The 23,199-nt window shown below is 39.0% G+C and overlaps 2 protein-coding genes and 5 non-coding genes across 10 annotated transcripts; 6 read left to right on the forward strand and 1 right to left on the reverse strand.

Annotated features, from left to right (window-relative positions):
• The first annotated feature begins 761 nt into the window (after window positions 1–761).
• Window positions 762–6,967, forward strand: EIF4A2 (eukaryotic translation initiation factor 4A2). Of its 4 annotated transcripts, none has more exons than XR_005064957.1 (12): window positions 762–867; window positions 1,687–1,732; window positions 1,815–1,947; window positions 2,232–2,371; window positions 3,134–3,302; window positions 3,404–3,513; window positions 3,766–3,909; window positions 4,219–4,356; window positions 4,598–4,687; window positions 4,910–4,989; window positions 5,444–5,554; window positions 6,259–6,347. XR_005064957.1 is itself a non-coding variant. In XM_037035723.1 (12 exons), exons 3-12 carry the CDS (start codon window positions 1,709–1,711, stop codon window positions 6,401–6,403), a joined length of 1,173 nt encoding a protein of 390 aa, XP_036891618.1. In that variant the 5' UTR covers window positions 831–867; window positions 1,348–1,526; window positions 1,687–1,708; the 3' UTR covers window positions 6,404–6,967. The 4 variants fall into 4 exon arrangements, 2 of the variants coding, with proteins under 2 accessions (XP_036891548.1, XP_036891618.1); XR_005064967.1 differs by having other exon boundaries at window positions 5,444–5,550; XM_037035723.1 differs by lacking the exon at window positions 5,444–5,554 and adding an exon at window positions 1,348–1,526 and having other exon boundaries at window positions 831–867; window positions 6,259–6,967.
• LOC118983396 (small nucleolar RNA SNORD2) lies at window positions 2,062–2,130 on the forward strand. The gene has a single exon (XR_005065720.1). It is a non-coding gene; the product is annotated as a small nucleolar RNA SNORD2 (small nucleolar RNA).
• On the forward strand, window positions 3,557–3,683 carry LOC118983382 (small nucleolar RNA SNORA63). Its single transcript, XR_005065715.1, has one exon. It is a non-coding gene; the product is annotated as a small nucleolar RNA SNORA63 (small nucleolar RNA).
• On the forward strand, window positions 3,953–4,130 carry LOC118983393 (small nucleolar RNA SNORA81). The gene has a single exon (XR_005065718.1). It is a non-coding gene; the product is annotated as a small nucleolar RNA SNORA81 (small nucleolar RNA).
• Window positions 4,404–4,535, forward strand: LOC118983376 (small nucleolar RNA SNORA63). The gene has a single exon (XR_005065714.1). It is a non-coding gene; the product is annotated as a small nucleolar RNA SNORA63 (small nucleolar RNA).
• Window positions 4,716–4,857, forward strand: LOC118983386 (small nucleolar RNA SNORA4). Its single transcript, XR_005065716.1, has one exon. It is a non-coding gene; the product is annotated as a small nucleolar RNA SNORA4 (small nucleolar RNA).
• A 238-nt stretch (window positions 6,968–7,205) lies between the features above and the next one.
• Window positions 7,206–22,548, reverse strand: RFC4 (replication factor C subunit 4). Its single transcript, XM_037035924.1, has 11 exons — window positions 21,753–22,548; window positions 20,226–20,368; window positions 18,094–18,172; window positions 13,407–13,486; window positions 11,601–11,720; window positions 9,742–9,885; window positions 9,464–9,584; window positions 8,692–8,817; window positions 7,631–7,711; window positions 7,435–7,551; window positions 7,206–7,354 (listed from the first exon to the last, which is right to left on the reverse strand). The coding sequence occupies exons 2-11, from the start codon at window positions 20,354–20,356 to the stop codon at window positions 7,259–7,261; spliced, it is 1,095 nt and encodes a 364-aa protein (XP_036891819.1). The 5' UTR covers window positions 20,357–20,368; window positions 21,753–22,548; the 3' UTR covers window positions 7,206–7,258.
• Window positions 22,549–23,199: the final 651 nt, after the last annotated feature.

Consider the following 23,199-nt stretch of genomic DNA (forward strand, 5'->3'; position numbering starts at 1 on the left):
AATGATTTTATCAGGCATTGCTAACACCTGTTAAAATTACTAGCATTTTAAAGAGAGGTAGAGACCAGAGGCAACATGGGAAGAATAGAGTTCGCTACTCCAGAGCCATTTGCAAGTGCCACCACATGTTTTTTCTTGCCCTGCTCAATGTGGGGTAAACTGGATTTTTTGAATATGCTGAGTGGCCTGTGATTTTCCCTAACAAGAGTTTCACGCTTTTAAGATCTGAAGGGTTGCTAAACGCTCAAGCTAAAGGCCAGGCGACTGTTAATTGTCTAATTCAATAGCTTTTTCCCACCGCTATTTAATCGAGGGGAATAACCCGACCCCCGACCAGTGCACAATGTAGAGGTGGCTGCCTCTCAGACACAGCGCCCACAGCGAACGACGAGCTCTGCCCACTTGCCCCGGGCACCGCCCGGACCACCAGCACGCATCGCTCCTCTGGCTTCCGCCTCCTGGTCCGGCCCGACTCCCCCGGCCGCCTCTGCTTCAGGGACGCGGAAACCCCGTAGGAGCGGGGTGGGAGGAGAACTCGGTTTGGCCACCACTTGCTGCAATATTCTTCCGCCGCCACTCAAAGAGTCCCAAACTCCCCGCAGCGCCCTGGGATTTCCAGCGATCCTGTAGCACGTTGAAATAACCAGCCTGGACTTCCCCACCGACTCGCTTAAGATATTTGCTGAGGTAAGGACCCCAGGATCGCAATTTGGTGGCTAACCGAAAGAGCGACGAGAAAATTCCTCCGCAGAAAACGGGTCCCGGCCGCGAGCCTATAAAAAACGGGTGGCGCGGTCTTGCTGTCTTTTCAGTCGGGCGCTGAGTGGTTTTTCGGAACATGTCTGGTGGCTCCGCGGATTACAACAGGTACGGCGCTTTTTTTCTTAGTGCTCGTTTGTGACCTTCACGGTCATGTGGAGCGATTGGCGGTTGTAGGAGCTGGCGTGGAGGCAAGGACCCCCGAGTCCATAGGCAGATCCCCGGGGTACGGTACTTCTGTGTCCTTCGAGAAGCTTCCATGATGGGTAGGGCCCCGGACGGCGGGGAGAGCAGACGAGGGCACGAAAATGGAGTGGTGTGGTGTGTTCTCCTGAGGACGCTTTGGAGTCTCGGCCGTGTCCCGTTCCCGGCCGTAGGGAACTGACATTTAGTTAAAGCAGTGGCGCAGTCCGTGGTCGGCACAGTGTAACAGGCCCGAAGCCGTGTTCACGGCCAGCGGCGCGAGCTGGAGTGTTAATGTTTGGGCCGGGGGAGGGTGACAGGGCGCCCAGTCGCCACGGCTGTGAGGGGCCCTGGGACCTGCCCGGCCACGGGGCCTCGGCGAACCGTTGGCATACCTCTCGCCAGGCCTCTGCCCGCGTCAATCACCCAGCTTGCGCATTGTGAGGGGCGGAGCTCAGCGTGCGGAGCTCTCGCGAGAGGGCCAGCGGACGAGATGGGAGCGCCGGGATTGGGGGGAAGGGTCGGCGGCCGTGGCGCTTCTCCGTGCACACCGAGTTCTCCACTTTTTCGTAGGCGCACAGTAGGTACGTGAAGAGCCCTACTCCACCATCTTGCTTTCCTCTTGCAGTAGGAAGCGTACACGTGCAGGGGAGGGTAATCCGACGTGACGGGTTGTAAAGGGCCATCCTAATGGTCTGAGGCGAGGGGAAGGGGTGGTCTCTAACTGCATCTTCTTGTTTGCAGAGAACATGGCGGCCCAGAGGGAATGGAGCCCGATGGTGTCATCGAGGTAAGAAATGGATGTGAATTTTGAAACTTTGGAGAGGTGAGTTTGTACATCCTATTTATTATTGTTACTTTTAAACTTACAGAGCAACTGGAATGAGATTGTTGATAACTTTGACGATATGAACTTAAAGGAGTCTCTTCTTCGGGGCATCTATGCTTACGGTTTTGAGAAGCCTTCAGCTATTCAGCAGAGAGCTATTATTCCTTGTATTAAAGGTAAAAGAACTCGTTGACCCCTTTAAAAAGGTGAAATTACTATGTGTACATAGACCCGGACCATAAGAGGGAAAAAATGACTTCTGGGGGACTAGTACCTACTTGTATTCCTTAAAGTGAAATGATGGCAATCATCTTTCGGGACTGACCTGAAATGAAGAGAATACTCATTGCTGATCACTTGATTATTTGGGCATAATTCATGTTCCAAATGGAATACATAGTGTAAACTAGAAGTGACGGTTTGGTGTGGGATCAGTAAATATGTATCCTACTTTTTTTAGGGTATGATGTGATTGCTCAAGCTCAGTCAGGTACTGGCAAGACAGCCACATTTGCTATTTCCATCCTGCAACAGTTGGAGATTGAGTTCAAGGAGACCCAAGCACTAGTATTGGCCCCCACCAGAGAACTGGCACAACAGGTATTGATAGTGTAGTTCAAAAAAAAAAAATGCTTGCGTGTTGAATAGGTTGCAGGTTTCACACCAGAAGAGTTTAAGACATAAATTGGTCCTGTTAGAGCCCTCCTTTTAACTGTCCATGCATGCAGGGAGTTTTTGTTTGAAGTTAAATAGGACCTGGGTGTGCAAGTTAGATTTGCAGTGTTATATAAGAAATGGAGAGACCAAAGCTTTCTGTTCAGGGTGGACTAGATTAGATCCAGTCTCATTTTTAGGTTTGAATGCAGTTGTGCAACATAAAAACTGCAGTGACTTGTTTATAGTTTGTGATGCATCTGTTGCATGATAATATTTTCAAAGCTCACTGCTAATACAGGCTTTGACATACACATTGCTAATAAAACTATAGGCTTTATTGAGGTCAAGATTATATGTCATTGCCCTGTGGGGAAAAATTAAAGTATCAACAGTTTGTGTTAGCTGTAATTGTAGTGCTTGATCCACTATATCTTCCTACACAATGAAGAATAAAGGGTGTATTTTTAGTTCTTAAAATGTAGTTGGTACCTGGGACATTAGGATCCCAAGTTTGACAGGGTACAAGAAGACATTTAAAGAAAATTTTATGTTGAAGTAGTTACAGTCTGCATTTTAAGCTTGGAAGTATATAGTGCTGTGCATGCATAAAAGCTGTTCGCAGACCAGATATTTGCCTTTGTGCTTTGGAGGTTGAAAAACAGCCTGTAATTCTGTTGAATAATGATTGAGGCTATTGTCTTTTAGATCCAAAAGGTAATTCTGGCACTTGGAGACTACATGGGAGCAACTTGTCATGCCTGCATTGGTGGAACCAATGTTCGCAATGAAATGCAAAAACTGCAGGCTGAAGCACCACATATTGTTGTTGGTACACCAGGGAGAGTGTTTGATATGTTAAACAGAAGGTATCTTTGTAAGTATTGATGTCAGTTGAGTACAATTTACTATTAAACTAAAAAGTCAAATGGTATATCTGAGAGTCCAGAGATAATAGTATGACTTATTTCTTAACAGCTCCAAAATGGATCAAAATGTTTGTTTTGGATGAAGCAGATGAAATGTTGAGCCGGGGATTTAAGGATCAAATCTATGAGATTTTCCAAAAATTAAATACAAGTATTCAGGTGAGGTTTTTTTATGCCCTCTTATAGCTGGAGATTAGGTTTAATGCAGGTACTGTTACAATATAACTGAAGTGTTTTATTGTCGTTCCCCCTGCTTAAAACAATTGATGCATAACTATCTCTGTCTAGCACAATTCCATAGCAAGACAGAGACGCTTGGTCTCAAACATTTGTTTTTCTTTGTTTTTTCTTTGTTTTTTGAGTATTGTGAAAGTTGTGCTAATTATTTGTGTGATAATATCTTTTTTAAAGGTTGTGTTGCTTTCTGCCACAATGCCAACTGATGTGTTGGAAGTGACCAAAAAATTCATGAGAGATCCAATTCGAATTCTGGTGAAAAAGGAAGAGTTGACCCTTGAAGGAATTAAACAGTTTTATATTAATGTTGAAAGAGAGGTAATTTGTCTAATTATTAAACATAAACGTAGCCAGGTTTTTAACCTTCTTGTATAAGCACTGTGCTAAAATTGCAGAAACTAGGATTACATCTTGGTTTTTGTAATAATGCTAGCAGAGTACACACAAGAAGAAAAATAACTGCACTAGATTGTAAAGACTGGGGTGGACCTCTTTCTTAATGTCCAGTGTCCTGTGTCTTAAGATTTGGTGCAACATGTCTTTAGATTAGCCTAACTGAATTTCTAATGATTGTAAGTTGAAACTAAATTGTTTTAATGACTTAGCTTCCTTTTTGAAATACTGTAGGAATGGAAGTTGGATACACTTTGTGACTTGTATGAGACACTGACAATTACACAGGCTGTCATTTTTCTCAACACAAGACGCAAGGTGGACTGGCTCACTGAGAAAATGCATGCCAGGGACTTCACAGTTTCTGCTCTGGTAAGAGGTGTTCTAATCTAATCGTAATTTACAATGTTATTTCATTACAGCAGGATTCAAACTACAATATAGCTGTTAAGTGCTGTGTTGTCGTTCCCCCTGCTCAAAATAAAGTTGTTTCTTAACTATACCTGTCTGCTATACTCCTGTAGCAGCCAGGGACGCTTGGTCTCATACATATCATTTACATTAAATGGTGATTTGACTGGTGATTCTTGAATTAAGGTTTGTTAATTTGCAGCATGGTGACATGGACCAGAAGGAAAGAGATGTTATCATGAGAGAATTCCGATCAGGGTCAAGCCGTGTTCTGATCACTACTGACTTGTTGGTAAGTAAGTCTTACTGTTCTTTGTAATCTACCAAAAGTGTTTTTTTAGGGGAAGGTTTTTTTGATAACCTTTACCAACTTGGGCTATTTGGGAGAGTAAATGAAGACCACACTCCACAGTGGGCTATATCACTAAACATATAGTTCACTACTATTTTGTGGCCTACATGGTATAGGTGTCTAGTTTGTTAATTAGAATTTGATCACACTTTGTATTTTCAGGCTCGTGGGATTGATGTGCAACAAGTGTCATTGGTTATAAACTATGACCTACCTACCAATCGTGAAAACTACATTCACAGGTGAGTAGATGGCACCTTATTAGTGTATTGGTAAAATGAAGTCATGCATTGCTTTTCTACTGACTGATTTGTTTGAAAGGTAATGTCAAATCAGGAAATTGGTAGAGTTAATAGACAGCAATTTGGTAAGATGCAATTAAAATTGTACTTGGGAAGATTGGTCATGCACAGTGGGAAAACAGTTTGTAAACACTGCCCAAATTGTGGGCTTTCATACATGTATGAGTTAGTGTTTTTGATCTGTTGGTGTTAGTTTATTTTTGAGCTTTATTTTTAGTGATGCTCTTGTGTGTCCATGTGCTTTCTTGGTGATTACTCTGTAGTTGGGATTTTTCTTGGTGTCATCTGGTAGCATTTTGAGCAGTCCCTGGTTTAGTTTTAGTGGCTTTATCCCTAAATAAATTGAATTGTACTTTGTTATATGATGTAAAAAAAGACTTTTTAAAAAATACAGGAGTCGATAGCAGCAGTTGATGACGAGATGGCACTCAGAAACGGCGTTGACGTAATTTAGGACGTGGAATCATAAGCGAAACAGCACACTGTTTGAATAAAGAGCGAGTCGGTATTTATATTTTTCTTTTGTCATGATTATTTGATATTTTAAGTTTTGTTCCAGCCAAGGCATTTTTGTATATTAGTCTATTAGGTGGTTTGTATTGTCTGGTTTCTATCAGGAAGGTAGAAAGTAGTTTTGGAGGTAAACACGTTTGAGTAATTTGAGTTATAACGTGTGAAACTGAGCAAAAAAGCAGTGATGAGTTTGGGTTACCATACCAAATACTTGTTTTCCCACTGGAAAAAGTTGTTTAGACAATAGTTAACCTTGCAGCATTTGTATTTACAGTTTACAGTTCCAGAAGTGCGTCGATATGGATTACATAACTGTTCTTTTTGTTTTATCCCTGGTGTGTTTACATCTGTCCCAGGCTGACTTCTGCTCTTGGCTGGCCCACTTTGGTATGGGCTTTTTAATTACACTACCCCAAACACAATACTGTCATCTGCTTTAAACATAATAATGCTCAAGACACCTGATAAAATCTCATTTTGCAGCCAGACAAGCCTTGAATCCTTTTGGCACTAACTGCAAAGGAAAATTTTTTTTCTCTAGATATTGATTAGCAGATAGTGCTCCAATTAGAAGCACGAACTGTAACCTTGATAAGTAAACAGCAGCTGATGGTTAACAAGTGGATCATCATGTTCAGTAGTTCAAGCATTCTGTTAGCAGTAACATTCTAATTGCTGATTTTTTTTCTTACACAGAATTGGCAGAGGGGGTCGATTTGGGAGGAAAGGTGTGGCTATAAACTTTGTTACTGAAGAAGACAAGAGGATTCTTCGTGACATTGAGACTTTCTACAATACTACAGTGGAGGAAATGCCAATGAATGTGGCTGACCTTATTTAATTCCTGAGATGAGATAGTTTTGAATGCAGTGCTCGCTGTTGCTGAATAGGCGATCACAACGTGCATTGTGCTTCTTTCTTTGGGAATATTTGAATCTTGTCTCAATGCTCATAACGGATCAGAAATACAGATTTTGATAGCAAAGCGACTTAAGTCGTGAGCTCTTCTGAGGAAAGTCATTGGCTTTATCCTCTTAGAGTTAGACTGTTGGGGTTGGGTATAAAAGATGGGGTCTGTAAAATCTTTCTTTCTTAGAAATTTATTTCCTAGTTATGTAGAAATGGTTGTATTAGATGTTCTCTATCATTTAATAATATACTTGTGGACTAAAAGATATAAGTGCTGTATAAAATCAGCCAATTATGTTAAACTAGCTTATCTGCCTTTATTGTATTTTGTCATTAGCCTGAATAGAAGGCCTTTAAAATTGATTTTTTTTTTTTAGAAAGCATTTGAATGCATTTTGTTGGTATTTATTCAATAAAGTATTTAATTAGTGCTAAGTGTGAACTGGACCCTGTTGCTAAGCCCCAGCAAGCAATCATATCCTAGATAGGGTTTAAACCCCCAGTAAAATTGCCATATTGCACATGTCTTAATGAAGTTTGAATGTTAATAAATTGTATATTCACTTTAAAGGTGCTTTGGTCATTTTTGTTTTAATGATTTTATTGAGAGGGAGAAACATCACTGTGTGGTTTGACTCTCATGTGCCCACAACCCAGGCATATGCCCTGATTGGGAATCAGACCTGTGACCCTTTGGGTTGTAGGCTGGCACTCAATCCACTAAGCCACATCAGTCAGGGCCTTTATTTTATTTTATTTTTTTATTTAAAAAAAAGTTAACATGGTTTTAACAATTTCGAGTTAACTGCTGCATCACAGTGGCACAGAGGCTAATCAATTGCAGATGTTCATCAGCACCATCTGCTAAGCATTTATCTACTTCCTACAAGAGAAAGAAAAGGTCAGTAAATTTACTTTTCTGGTATAAATATTTTGCTGAAATGTGCAAAAATACCTACTTACAGCAAGTTTTTCTGTAATAATGGACTTTTGTTTATCGGAAAGGTCGTCGTTTTCTACAACTACATCATGAAATTGATTCACAAGCTGAGTTGCTGCATGACCCTCATTTATTAAGTCCTGTAACAAAAAAGGACATTTAATGTCAGCATTTAATTTTCTCTCCCTGAAGTTAGTAAAATAACTAACTTGACCTTACCTTTACTACAGCTTCTAGTTTGTCAAAAGAGCCACTCTGACAAGCAGCAAATACTCCATCAATTGTCTCAGCTGGTATCATCTAAAAAGGTATTTTCAGGGTGAAGACAGTTGGGCATACTCTGCAAAGCCTATGCCCACTCCCTCCTGTTAAATGCTTGGTTAGTTCATTGGGTCCTATTATATAGGGCGTAAAGCTATAGCAATGAGATCTCATTGGATCTACAGCAATGAGAAGAAGGCAAGGACCTGGAAAAAGGACTAGCTGTAAGTCTTGGGCTCAATTCTGGGCTTCAGGGAGGTGATCCAGAGTCCGGTCACTATGAAATAAGGGTGATGTATTTTAAGTTTGGGGCTTCTGGCTTTAACGGTATGCCTCAGCAGTGGTTAAAATCAAATAAGTAATTTGAAAAGTAATGTCAAGTGGGTGTGCCCTTTGTTCAAGAAAGGTGGCACTAATGATCGGTTTAAAACATCCCTGATACCCAGAAAAGGAGCTCGTGCTGTTTCATTATGTGAAAATGCTATAAGGCTTAACAGGAGTATCTGAAGAGATGTGGCACTTGGCTTTTCTTAATATAATACGGCTATCTTAAATCATTAACTGCCACATGCCCGAAGCACTGTACTTCCAGGTACTCACTTAGCTAGCATAGGACTTGGCACATGATATAGAGTAAATGTGCCCCCTCCTCAATTTGTCAGAAAATCCTTTAAGTGATGGTATTTGGAGGGGGCCTTTGGAGGTAACTGGGTCATGAGGGTGGGGCACTTGTGAATGGAATCGGTGTCCTTATAAAATGAAGGGCCCAGAGAGCTTTCTTCTGCCACAGAAAGATTCAGACTAAGTAGGTCCTAACAACACCGAATCTGTGGGTACCTTAATCTTGGACTTCCCAGCCTCCAAAATTAAATGAAATTCTAAGCTGCACAGCCTGATAACTTTGTTACAGTAGCCTGAGTGGACTAAGCACATACAGATTATGTATGTACTTAGATGAAAAATTTCTAAAAGCCACAAAGAGCCTCCTAAAAGAATTTCAGAATAACTAGTGCTCTTACCCCAGCAATGTCTGTGATCACTTTCTCTGTGACCTCCTTCCCACCCGTTAGTCGAGTAGCACTTTGAAGAAATGTAATGGCCTTTCTCAAGTCTCCTTCTGATACTTTAACAAGACAAGACACTCCCTGAAGGGAAAAAGAATTTTTGTGTTGTGTTTTTTTAATCTTTGATGACCAATTAATTAAGGCTTTTTATTTTAATTGTGAAAAGCACTATATTTTATCCTGGAGTTACTCGGGGAGAAAATAGCAGAATTAACGGAGACAGCCTCAGTCCAATGAAAGGATACAGATCTCTTGCCTTTGAAAGAAATATGCAGACAGAGATGTTCCATACTTCTCATCCTATTTTCTTGATTACATAAAGCAAAGAAAGTCCAAATTATGGTTCAACTCTGTTACAATAAGTAAAATGCCTATATATTATTTCACTACTAGAATTTCACCATACCAAATCAGATTTTGGAAATGGAGTTATTAGCTAGGAGACAAAAATCTTGCCATGCAAAGATTTGTTGGAGAATATGCATTATATGTATGAAATCTGCCCCAGTTTTGGGTCTCTAAAATGCTGATAGATAACACACTTGTAATGGCAATAAAAATGACAACCTGTAATTTCTAGATATTCCAACTGTTCATTTAGCTTAACTCTGCCGAAAGAATTGGCATCAGAAATTGAAGCAACATGTGACTACTCATTTTCAGGGCCTCTTCAAATGTATTCATCAAAGGAATTAGTAATTACAATAACATAATAATTAGTAATTACCTCACTGCTAATTTTGACATGTTCTTTATCAGCAATGTCTAGTAATCGCTGCTGTTGAATTTTATCTGACAGAGGTTTGAAGCGGAATTTAGAACATCTAGATGTCAGAGGTTCAATTATTCTGTAAAATATTGGAAAAAGCAAGTAAGTGTCTAAAGAAGGATTTTCCCCCAGAGAACATAGACAGTAATGTAACCGTAAAACATTTTTTTCTTTCCCTGCCCCGGGGTTATCAAAAGAAGACTGCCTAGCATCTATCTTCAGGGCAATATACATACCGACTGACATAGTTACAGATAAGACAGAATCGGGTGGTTTTAGACTCTTTCTCCATGGTCCGTCTTAGAGCTGCCTGAGCCGCTGAGGTCATAGAATCTGCTTCATCCAGAATCACAATCTTAAAAGGAGGACATGGCTTCCCACTGATTGAGAGAAACACAGAAGTTACAATTGAGGGCATCACAATCTAATTTTAGAACATACTCATCATCCCAAAAAGAAACCCCATGCCCATTGCCATTCCTCTCCCAACTCTCCCATGTTTTGACCCTTACGAATAATGCCGTTTTAAACATTTGTATACATGTTTTGAACAGACACGTTTTCATTTCTTGTGGGTTTATGTTCAGGGGTAGAATTGCTGGGTCATGGTACTCTGTGTTTAACTTTTTAGCCACACTTTTAAAAGTGGCTGCATCATTTTCTGTTCCAACCAGCATTGTATGAGGATTCCAGTTTCTCCATCTCCTTGCCCATACTTACTATATTCTACATTTTTTATTATAGCCATGGTAGTGAGTACAAAGTATCTCATAGTGGTTTTGGTTTGCATTTCTCTAATGGCAAATGATGTTGATGAATATATTTTCATGTGTAAATTAGCCTTTTGGGTATCATCTTTGGAGTAATGTCTAGTCACATACTTTGCCCATTTTAAAATTGGGTTGTCTTTATTATTGAATTGTAAAAGCTCTTTATATATTTTTGAGCTATGTGCCTTATCAGATATGTTTTATATGCATTGTAAATTGAAGGTGCATATCAAAAATTAGTCATTTACTTTCTACAAATTCTTAATGTGTGCTCTGATATATTTAAATATATCAGAATTTACCAAAAATTTAATACTGGAACTTTGCCACCTGAGGAGTATTAAGTAGTTGACTAGACGTCCCTGTTTAACTCAGGACAGTCCTATTAATTATTAATAATACCTCCTCTTTCACTCTAAAAGCATCTTAGCTGGGACAAGATATTACACAGTCACCTTAATTATGAAATATACATTGAAGCCAGATAACATACCTGGCTATTTTTTTAATAACACAATAGCAAAAATCAGGATTTTTGTTATACATGCAAATTTGATTAATATTATTTAGGCAGAATATCAGCGGGAAACCCTAGACAACTAAACAAAATTAATTATAATAGGTCATTTCTGGCTTTAAATTAATGTAGATAAAAATATGATCTACCATAAAAAAGGACTTGCAAATTTGGCAGAAATATGTATTTTAAGCCAATACAAGAGGGGACCCAAAAAACTGGAATTATCTTCTGGAAGGTGGGCCCCTTGTAGTACAGGCTTTCCGGGCTAGGTGAGTGTTTCTGTATCAGTGTATCAGCTGGCATTGTTGTGAGAGGCTGTTTGGGTTCAGTGAAATTTTTTTGAAGAGTCACTCTTTCAACACATTTGCCTACTTCATGATGGGTGACTTCTGAGCACATCTGCCCACAATGTGTGCTAAGTGTTCAGCAGTTTTTGACCAAAAATGACATGACCCCTGTACCCCACCCTGCCTATTCACCCAATCTTGCCCCGAGCGACCTTTTTTTTTGTTTCCCCAGATGAAAAACATTCTAAAGGGAAATGTTTTGCTGATGTGGAAGAGGCAAAACAAAAAATGGCAGAAGCACCTAGCATCAAAATTGATGAGTTCAAAAACTTTGAGCAGTGGAAAAAAATATCTCAATAGGTATACTGCATCAGTGGAGAGTTCTCTGAATGAAGGTGATGAAGTTTAAACATGTAAGAATAAATAAATACACAATTTTGTACAAATACCATTTTGTGGGGGTGGTCTCCCCTCATACAATGACATGGTATGGAAAAGGGAAGGTGAGTGTAACTTACTCTGAACGACTTCCTGAAACAGTTAATTGAGCAAAATTCTTCACTTTCTCTCTAATTACTTGTATTCCACGTTCATCAGATGCATTTAACTCAAGAACTCTTAATCGAAAAAGTTCATGCCTATGTCAAAATGAAGGAAATATGGAACATCATAGAGCATATAAGTAACTGAGGTTTAACCACATTTTAACATTTGCATGTCCTGCAGTGGTTTAAAATCCACTTACTAAACAATATAAGGTACACAATCACTTCTATATTTTCTTTTGCAGAGATAAGCAGTTAACATTTTGCTTTTTTCCATGCTTTAAAAAATTGAGTACATGATATCACATAATGCTTAAGATATTAAATCAATTTTCCATTTAGTATTGCATCAAAACCATCTTGTCATGTCATCAGAACCTCCAGAAATACCATTTTAATAGCTATGTGACATTCCATCCTATGTACCATCATTTAATATCCTTCTATTTTTAGATAGATAATTTTAAGTATGTTACAATTTTAAATAATGCTGCAATGTAGCATATTTTAAATTATTTCCATAGGGTAGCTTGCTGTAAGGAAAATTGCTAGGTTAAAAGCCTGAATGGTTTTTTAAAGCAAATTTTTAAGAAAATTATTAAAATAGTTAACTATAGGAAAATCTGAGAAATCAAAAAATAATTAAAACTGTCACACCCAAAGCACTATTTTGAAAACTTCCAGTCATTTTTCTAAATATTTATACATATTTTTAATAAAAAAACAAGTTTATTTTATTTTTCCTAAATAGAATGATATCCCAACTATTTTTTCTATGGGTATAGACGTTTAGGAAGCTCTTTGCATATATTTGCTATTTTATTTGTTTTTTAAGAAGCTTTTATTTATTTTTGGACAGAAGAGAAGGGAAGGAGAGAGGGAGAGAAACACCATTTTTTTTCTCTCATGTGCCCCCAACTGGGGACCTTGCCCAACAACATGTGACCTGACGGAATTGAACCAGTGATCCTTTGGTTCACAGGCTGGCACTCAATGCACTGAGCCACACCAGCCAAGGGCTCTCTGCATATAGTTTCTACTTTAAAACCATGTATAGTACTAAATGTGAAATTTATACTTAAAATACATTCTTTTAGTTCTAAAAGGATACTTTAAAAATTATGTAATTTTGACTGATTCTAGAATAACTAATAGTAAACTACTTAACAATTTCATTATAACTACATTGCTAAGACTGGTTCAGAGCAGGTCTAACTGAGGAGTTGTGGAATAATCAGAAAAACTTTTATAATTTCCTTAGGAAACAAAAATCATCAAATAAATACAATGCTAGGTATATAGCAGTTTTATCTTCTGTCTTCATCATATCTGGTGGTGGCAGAGGCATCTAATTTTCAATATGTAGGATTTCAGATGTACCCTTTGGTTGGTCATATAGCCTGATATAAAAATTCTCGATAAATTCAAGATGCTTTTGCTATATTGGAGCGTGTTGCATGGGTATCAAATCTGGGCTGATATCTTTCTAGGTAAAGGGCTCCTAGATGATTGCTGGCTAAGCCAAATATAATGAGGCTCCTTGTATGCAGTACATTCAAGCATTTGAATAAGGTTCAGAATGAAGGTTACAAAAGATGTAGGCAAGCTAATTTATTGGAGGGGAGGAAATGGAAATGGGCACACTGGATTAATAAAAATTAAGAAACAAAAACAAACCCAACGATTTCACAGAGAAACCAAATGCAAATTTTTGGAGAAAGGAAAGCAGTGCCAGAGATTTTCAGTGTCAAGTCTAAAATAAGAGAGATTTCAACTTACCCAAAGAGTTCCCTAGCTGCTGCCAAAATAGTGGATGTTTTTCCAGTTCCAGGTGGTCCATAAAACAAGAGATTAGGAAGCTGTAGAAGTTAAATTTTACTTTTTTAAATTGTACACTGGCACAAATAAATGAAAACAATGATTGAAAATGTCTGGAACAGTGCAATAATTACCCCAATAGAGAAGGCACATATATCTTAATACACAGATTTCTTCATATAATCGGTAACATAGTATTAACAGTTCTAAATCCTGTTTTTTCACATAATGCTGACTTTTGTCCCAACATGTTTTTCTAATATCTTAAGCTGAATCATATTTATGATTTCTCTATACCTAATATACTTAGGTGGAATTTTCAAAGCAGAAATTTTTTATTTCTGAATGGAATCCCAGGCTTCTGTCAGTTTCCTATTGTACCTCTTTGCTCAGGACTGGGCAAGACTTTACATTTTGTAAAGATGTCAGTTGTTTCAAGAGGAAATAGAACAAAGGATAATTGGATTTGGCCAATATTGAGGAAAAATAAGTGAAATACACAACAGACCTTTGGATGAATTTAAGTTGTTAGAAATATTATAAGAACTAGTAAGCATCTATTAAATGCCAGGTAGTACTCCATTACGATCATGTACCCTATAGGATGCATGCATATATAAGGGAGAATTTATTAGAGAAAGGAAGGATAAATGAAATAACTGGTTATCTTCTTTTACACCTTCAGTGTAGCTAGCTTGGCTCCTTATCAAGCAGACAACTGATCTGTGTTACAGATGAATAAATGTACTAAATTCTAATGAGCTCACTTTAAAAAACTGTACATTTTTCAGTATGTCCTTTCATGTATGGAAATAACTGCACATGGAAAACTAGGCAGTAGTTTATTTGCTTCCACTCTTGCCTAATCCCCACCCTCTATGCCTACTTATCCTTTCATTCTTCACCCAAATCAATGTTGCTGTGCTTGCTACTTAAAACTATTCACTGGCTTCATACTCCATGTGAAAAAACAAAAACAGATAAACAAATCAACCTGCTTACCATAACCTACAAGGACATCCATGATCTGCTTACCACTTCTCTTACCTTGTAGGCTCCAATTTACAACGACCTCGAATAGCTAAGCACTTTCTGGCCTGCACATATGCTATCCCCCACAAACGAGGGTCTGACTCCTCTTTTTGCTGGCCAACTCCTTGTGTATTACAAGTCAGAAGCCTTCCCTGACCCTCCAAACTAAAGTAGGTCTCATCAGTCTTTATTGCACTGGAGGCAATTAGCAATTATTTATTTAACTGGTGGGTTTCACTGTAAAATACCTGTCTACCTTATTAGGTTATAAACTTAAGAATGTCAAGACTATATTTGACTTTCACACCTGTATTCTCAGCATCCTGTGCAGTACTCCATATATGCCAAATAAATAAACCACAAATTTATTTATAAATATATTAATATATATGTAAGTATTAATATATAAGATATACAAATATAATAATAAATATTAATATATAACATAAATATAAATATATTCATTAGAAGATTGTTACTGCCACATTAGTAACAAACAGCTTAAGATACAAACTATGAGATTCACAAACAAACAAACAAACAAAAACCACCCCTAGGCTCCTTTGTGTTTAAGGTTATAACTATTATTTGGATGCATGCATAACTCAGATTTAAAATGCTTCATCCAGGCAACTAGCATATATAACCCAAATTCTTTAAAACATGGTAAAATTATTAAACTTTAAATTAAATAAGTCTGATATATATATATACTGCATTCAAGAACTGTATGTGGATCAATAGTTATTAGGAAATACAAAACCACAATGAAATGTCACCTTACGCCCATTAGAATAGCTATTATCAAAAAGACAAGAAAAAAAAAAGACAAGAAATAACAAGGGTTGGAGAGGATGTAGAGAAAAGTGAAGGAACCCTTGTACAATGCTGGTGGGAATGTAAACTGGTGCAGCCACTGTGGAAAACAGTGTAGAGGTTCCTTACAAAATTGAGAATAGAACAACCATATAATCCAGCAATTCCTCTTCTGGGTATTTAATTGAAAAATATGAAAACACTAATTTGTAAAGATGTGTGTACCCCTATGTTCACTGCAGCATTATTTACAATAGCTAAGACATGAAAACAAACTAAGTGTCCATCAACATGATTGAATAAAGATGTGGTATATATGTACAATGGAATACTTCAGCCATAAAAAAAGATGAAATACTGCTATTTGCAACAACCGGATGGATCTTGAAAGTATTACACTCAGTGAAATAAGCCAGATGGAAAGGACAAAAACCATATATTTTCACTCATGTGGAGTATAAAATAAAAAATAACAAACTCACAGATACAGACAACAGAATGTTGATTACCAGATGGGACAGGTTTTGGCAGGCAAAACAAATTGGGTAAAGGGTGTCAAACCTACGGTAATGGAAGGAAAATGGACTGAGTGGTGAGTTAGCAATAGACTATACAAACACTGAATTATAAAGTTGTACACCTGAAATTTCTATGATGTTATTAATCAATGTTACCTTAAAAATTTTAATTAAAATTTAATTAACACACACATAATGGGATTTTATTCAGCCATAAAGTACTAGGAAGTCCTGCTGTTTGTTACAACCTGGATGAACCTTAAGGGCATTGTGCCATGTGAAATAAGTCAGCCAGAGAAAGACAAATACTGCGTGATCTCACTTATATGTGGAATCAAAAAAATACTAAATAAAAAAGGCAGGGACCAGGAGAGGGGAAACTGGAAAAGGTGGTCAGAAGGTACAAACTTCCAGTTATAAAATAAATAAACCCTAAGGATGTATTGAACAACATGATAATTAGTTAGCACCACTGTATGATACAGATGAAAGTTGTTTAGAGTGTTCTTCTAAGGGTGAACTCTTTTTCTTTTATTGTATCTGCATGAAATGGTGAATATTAACAAAACTTACATCATTTCACAATATACATGTGAAATCATTATGCTGTAAATGTTAAAAATGTTATAGAGTGATAGATATTAATTATATTTCAATAAACCTGGGGGGGAGATTTATAAGCAAAGTATCAATTCTTAAAATTGATTTTTGAAAAAAGAACTATAAATTCTTCCTTAAAACTTTTTAAAGTAAATGAAGGAATTATTTCCCTTTACTCTTTAGAATTAAAAAAAATTACTTCATCTTTAAGTTTTACCACATTTAGCCTAAAAGGAAACACAAAATATTAAACAAGTGTTTAAAATTATTAATTCAGCCTTGTAAATTAGATGGTATAAAGTTAAGAGTTGAATCATAATCCCACTAGATTTGCTTAGAGTTGAGAATACTAGCAATTAAAATACACCTTGTCATGAAATCTGGGTAAATATTACCAAGCAATTAGAATTGTATACTATAAATAATTAAAAGATAAATACCTTGATCAAATCAAACAAATACTGGTAAAGAAAAAGATTTTAAATCGTTTTAGAAATGTAACTTCTTTCGAAATATGTACTGTTGTACTACAACTCCAAGAAGAGAACAATGGCAGCAAAAACCAAAAGAACCTCTAATTCAAAGTAGCCAGGTTAAGAGGAAGGAAATCTTGGGAATGAAGCAAAAACCAAATACCACTTTTGGCTTTTTTGTTTGTTTCGATTTTATCTATTTATTTTTAGAGAGAGGGTGAGGGAGAAAAAGAGGGAGAGAAACATCGATGTGTGTGAGAAATATCAGTCAGTTACTTGTTGCATGCCCCCAGCTGGGGACCTGGCCCACAACCCAAGCATGTGCCCTGACTGGGAATCGAACTGGTGACCTTTAGGTTCCCAGGCTGGTCCTCACCCCACTGAGCCACACCAGCCAGGGCCAAATAACCACTTTCATCTGCAACTTTTTCTCTTCCTTCACTAAATACTTAAAGCACTTTATTATATAAAATTTGAAACTTCTAATTCTTTATATGCACTTATTTTGTCTGTGAATATTCTAAAATGCAAGTCACTCAAGGAAATATCCCACTCATCAAAGCAGGAGACCCAATGCTATAACCAGAATTAAATGCTCAATTATTTTATATTGTAGTTCAAACCAAATCCTAAAATTAGATGAGAAATTATACTTTAAAAATTTTTAAAAAATTTTTCAATTACAGTTGACTTCAGTAATATATTTGTTTCAGATATACAGCACAGTGGTTAGACATTTATATAATTTACAAAGTGATCCTCCCCCTATAAGCCTAGTCCCCATCTGGCACCATATAATATTGACTATACTCCCTATACTGTACTTTATATCCCTGTGACAATTTTGTAACTACCAAAGAAATTACACTTTCAAAGAATCTCTGACTTTTCTTTATAGCACTTATCATTATCTAGAATTCTCTTATTTATTTGGTATACGTGTTTATACTGTCATTCCCCACCAAAATAAAAGCTCATAAGCAAAGGGACCCAGTCTGTCTTACTCAATGTTCTATACCTGAGGACTATAAATAATGCCATAGGATAGAATAGGAGATTCTCAACAAATATTTGTTGAACTAATCATCCATTGTACAAACAGTCATCAAGGGCCTCCTGTATACATAGCATAGTATTTAAAGGAGGCAGGAGATTATAAAGGAAGGAAAAGGGTGAATATTATGACATTAAATATTATCTGCTACTCACATCAGCTCCTTCTAAAGACTTTTTCAGCACTGCAACCACTTCTTCCTGGAAAGCAACTTCATCTACACATTTTGGGCGACTGGAAAAAACAAACAAACAAACAAACAAAGAGGTTATTTAGTGTATTATAGTAGCCACAGAAATGTCTCCAAGTATTCTTTTTACCAAATACTGATGATAATTTTCATATGTTGGTATAAAATAAGGAACTTTCATAATTAGGAAGTAGGTGGAAACCCCATTTGTATTTACCTTAAACAAATATATACTAAAGAAGTAATTTTTCACTTTGCAAGACATATAGTTTGCATCTGTTATGATTACAAAAATTAAACAAAAGGATTTTATTACACCACAAATGGTAATTGGTTAAAAATTTAAAGTGAACACTTGCCTAGAAAGTAGTATATTTTGACAAGATCATGAACATAAACTGTACAGGGAGAAAGAACTATTTAGTAACCTGAGGATAGACAACTACTTTGGTTAATACAGTTACATACATAGTTATTGCATTGTCAACTGGTGTTAGTACTAATTACTTTCATTACTTAACTGCACAAAAAATGCATATCTAGTCACTTTTTGAGGGCTAACAAAGTAAGTTTAACCCATATGAAATATAACATACAATTTTCATCTTAATTCATTAACTAGTGATTTTAAGAGAAGCTAAAACAGCTATACTCCCAACCCTAAAATTAAGCTTTATGCTTAGTTAGCTAATCAAAGACTCTTGAGTCATATTTTTCTAACTAACTGGGTCAGTGCCAGACAAGAATTTCATGTCATGTTTTCTAGGAAAATCAGTGTATGTTATAAATCAGTTTCATATTCAAATACCTGCAGAGCCCAGGTATTTGGGCAGTGGAGGTTTAGTGCTGATAGATGTGCCTTTTAGAAATGCCTGCATGGCTACTTCACCCTGCTCAGGTGCAAGACAGATAATAAGAGTGAAGAAAGCAGTGTAAGGCAAGAGAAAATAGGGAACATGGAGAATTGATGAACTTGTGACCTTTCCAAAATGAGCAGTATTCAAGTCCAACTGTTATCAGGTGAGAATTTGCATCTACTTTGTTGCCTAATCTCCTGAGAGGCTGAAAACATAGTTTTTTGCCCCTTTATATGTTTTTAATTTTAAAAAATCTAGATTTTTATGTGAAACTTGCCATTTGTAAAAGAATTGTTGGTGCCAAAATATGAGGGTCTTATTATCCGATAACTAACATACAAACCCTTGGTGATTACTGAGGCTGCACCTAGGGTTACAACTTGTCATAATACCACTTAGCTGATTGGAATTTAAGTGCCACTTTAAGTGTTGGATTGGGTTTTCTTTTAGACTTTATTTTAGAGAGAGGGGAAAGGAGAGAGAAAGACAGAGAGATAGATCAATTGGTTGCTTCTTGTAAGCCCCCAGCTAGGGCCCTGGCCCACAACCCAGGCATGTGCCCTGACTGGGAATCGAACCAGTGACCTTTTGGTTCGCAGGCCAGCACTCAATCCGCTGAGCCACACCAGCCAGGGCTCAAGTGTTGGTTTTACCAAAAATGTATAAAAAACAAAAACTCAACAATTTCCACCTATCAGTAATGAAAAAGGAACAGATTATTTGCACTTAAACAGAACTCCTGACCAAGAGACAGCTCATACAAGTTTTGTTTTCTTCAGTGCTGAACCCAACTGCTAAAACCATAGACCTGAGCTAAATATATTTTTAAAGATTTTATTTATTTATTTATTTTTTAGAGAGGGAACAGGAGGGAGAAAGAGACAGTGAGGAACACTGATGTGTGAGAGAATCATCAATTGACTGGTTGCCTCTTGCACATGCCCATCCGGGCATGGGGCTGGCAACCCAGGCATGTGCCCTGACCAGGAATTGAACTGGCGACCTTTCGCTCTGTGGGACAATGCCCAACCAAATGAGCCATGTAGTCAGGACTAGACCTGAGTTATAAATTCTAAGGTACCTTTTAGTTCCAAGGTTCTATGACTTATATAATTAAGTGGTTTTCAAGGACAACATCTAAACAGAGCAAATCATCCCCCCTTAAGTTAAAAAACAGTGATGAAAGCTGGTTAGAGATGTCACTTATTAACAATTTCAACAAAAACACAAGAGTTCTTACTATTTTTCCACCCATGGAACAGGTTTGGCTTTCTTATTCTCGCCACTGCTTCCAGCAGTGGCAGCTGCCCCTCGATCCTTGGGCAGTGGTGGTTTAGTGCTGATAGATGTGCCTTTTAGAAATGCCTGCATGGCTACTTCACCCTGCTCAGGTGCAAGACAGAAAAAAAGCTCTTTTGAAGCCGTTATGAGGAAGTACAGCCAGAAAGCACACTTACTCTTGTGCAAAGATATTCAATAATTACTTAATAAAGGGCATCATCCCATGACCCATGACCGACCTAGCACCCTCTCAAGGCACTGTACTGAAACCTGCAGAGACCATAGAAAAGGCCAAAGGGCTTAGGGAACTTAGAATCTACTCTCAATGAGGGAGTTACAGAATAAAGATAAATCTTACATCAGCACATTTTTTTTTAAGTTCCAAACTTTTTGATTAGTATGTCATTGATGGCCAAACTCTGCATTGGCCTCTATACAGTCTCTTCCATTTTGGTCACGGGCTTCGCTCTAGCTCAGTCTCTGGAATGGACTCAGGCGTCTGGAGTGCTGGGACCACAAGGGGAGAGAGGGGCTAGAGCTCCAGTCAAGGGCCGTTTTACTGGCAGAGCCCATTACTGCCTTCAGAGGCTATTTTCTGGGGAGAGCCGGTATGGTTGGGGAAATCTGTTGTTAAAATGGAAACAGCTGTTTTTGCTCATTTGAAGAAATCAAAACATTGCAGGAAAGGCTGAGTTTAAAAAATTCACACATACTCTCACCCAGAAGATAACCACTATTACCGCCCAAGTAAAGAGAAGGCTGTTTTCAGGGATAGAAAAGTGTCATTAGCTTGTCTGAAAATTCTCAGCTTTAGTAGCAATTCTCTTTTTGTCAGTTATGCCCCCACGGCCCACTGTACTGACTGGTACATAAGAGATGCTCCACAATATCTGACGACTGAATCGATTTTATTTACTTATCTTTAGAGGGGAAGGGAAGAAGGAGAGAAACATCAATGTATGGTTGCCTCTTGTGAGTCCCCTGCTGGGAACTGGCCTGCAACCCAGGCATGTGCCCTGACTGGGAGTCGAACCGCGATCGTGTGGTTCGCAGGCCCACGCTCAATCCACTGAGCTACACCAGCCAGGGCTGAATCGCCATTTATGAGACACAAGTTCCCCTTCTGTAAAAAGAGCTAAGGCGTATTCCATAAGGCAACTGAGTTAAATAAAAGACTTGTGCAAGCACAGTTCTTTACTTAGCTTATGGGTATATACTCAATAAACAAAACAAAGTTAATATCTGTAAATAGCGACGTTTTTTAACGTGTTGAATTACTTCATTCCTGCCACAGGCTGCTAAATAGAATAGAGCCCAGAACGGGGCTCCGACAAATGCTGCACCAGGTCACTGTTTCCCGAAGGGGTAGGCGGCAGCTAGGCCACAGCGCTGGCCCAGCCCAGTGCGCGCTACGGCGTAGGTGGAAGACAACACAGGGGCATCACCGGCGCAGGAGGCGACCGTTGCAATTTCCACGGCTGGTCACCTGTGATCCCCGGCTTTCCGCGCGTGTTCCCGGGCTCTGCCTAGGCCTTTCAGCCCGTCTCCGGAGCGAGGACGCCGCCGGCTCGCTCCTGGGGCTTCTGGGACGGTGAACGGGCGAGGCGGTATCGAAGTCTTAGCTCCGTTCCCCAATCTGAAAATATCAGGCTGGGGGAGCCCCGAGCGGCCCGACACGGTGACAGAACTGCCGCTGTCAACACGCTCACCTCAGTTCCCGCCACGGAACGGCCGGCGAAGGGCACGACGGGAATCCGCGGATGTCATCGTCACTTCCGCTCCTCCGCGCGCTCCTCCCCGGGTTGAGTGATCCTTCTATGCCTCTGTGGTTTTGCTTAAAGGCGCGAGAAGACACGCAGGGTTTTAGGGTTGCATAGATTGGGACGGGGATGACTGAGGAGGTGTAAAGATAGCTGCACCCTGTCCTCCTGCATTCTTCGCACTGGAGACTGCAGTGCAAGGGCATCTGACCGCGACCGACCCGGAGACGCGGACCCCGCGGATTCGTCGGCAGGCTCAGCTAACGTGGGCGGGGAGGAGTCCGCGGCGGGTCACCCGCGGTGGCGGTTGGGGAGGAGATTGCGGACTTCGGAAAGCCCCGCGGTCCACCGAAGGTCTCCAAAGGCTCACTCTCTTTGGGGGTTCGAATCTATATAAACTGTGCCTCGCTGTGAACTTAATACCAATGAGGCATCTCGCTGGGTTTTCCGAGGCAATGCAATTCGGCTTTCAACAGGCTTCGGACCAAGCACGGTGATTGGGGAGGATGGGCTGGTCTTTCGCCAGAAGAGGGCACCCTTAAGATCCCTATCCTCCCTTTGCTTTCGTTGTCTCGGAGTAAACCGAGCGCGCTTTTAAGGGCATAAACGTCTGAAGAAATAAATGCCTTTCCTACCCTGTTTGAGTGCTTATACCTCTGTTAGGGTCTGCTCGTGGGTGAGAGGATGGAACTTGCCATGCAGCTACGGTCATCAAATCCCAGAGTCCTGGCCAGAAATCTGGTGGTGCGGATGCTCAATAAAAAAAAGGATTCATAGTATTTAATTCCACCAGGGTCCAAGTACTGCGGGCTCTAGATTTCTGTTGCATTTGCATCAGAGTACAATTTCTGCCCAATCATGCCTCCCTGACCTCTCTCAGGTACTGGTTCCAATTAAAACCCTGCATGAAAATCTGTTGCCTAAGGAATTTAACCAATGACGGTTGGTACAAGAAGTGGTCCTAGAAAAAGACTAAGATGAAGTTTTCAAGTTGAGTCACCTAGCAGCCTCCTGATAATGAGAACTCTGTCACTGGTGGTAGTGGAGCACTGATAGCCCCTGGAACCCTATGGCAACTGTTCAGACTTTCACCAGTGGCAAACGAGAATGGGATGCCTGTGGAAGGGAATGTACTAACGCATACAATATCTCAGGGCTTCTAGGACATAGTAA

This window comes from Sturnira hondurensis, unplaced genomic scaffold (genome assembly GCF_014824575.4).
Source record: "Sturnira hondurensis isolate 20B ecotype Veracruz unplaced genomic scaffold, ASM1482457v3 Scaffold0000396, whole genome shotgun sequence".
Lineage (NCBI taxonomy): Eukaryota > Metazoa > Chordata > Mammalia > Chiroptera > Phyllostomidae > Sturnira > Sturnira hondurensis.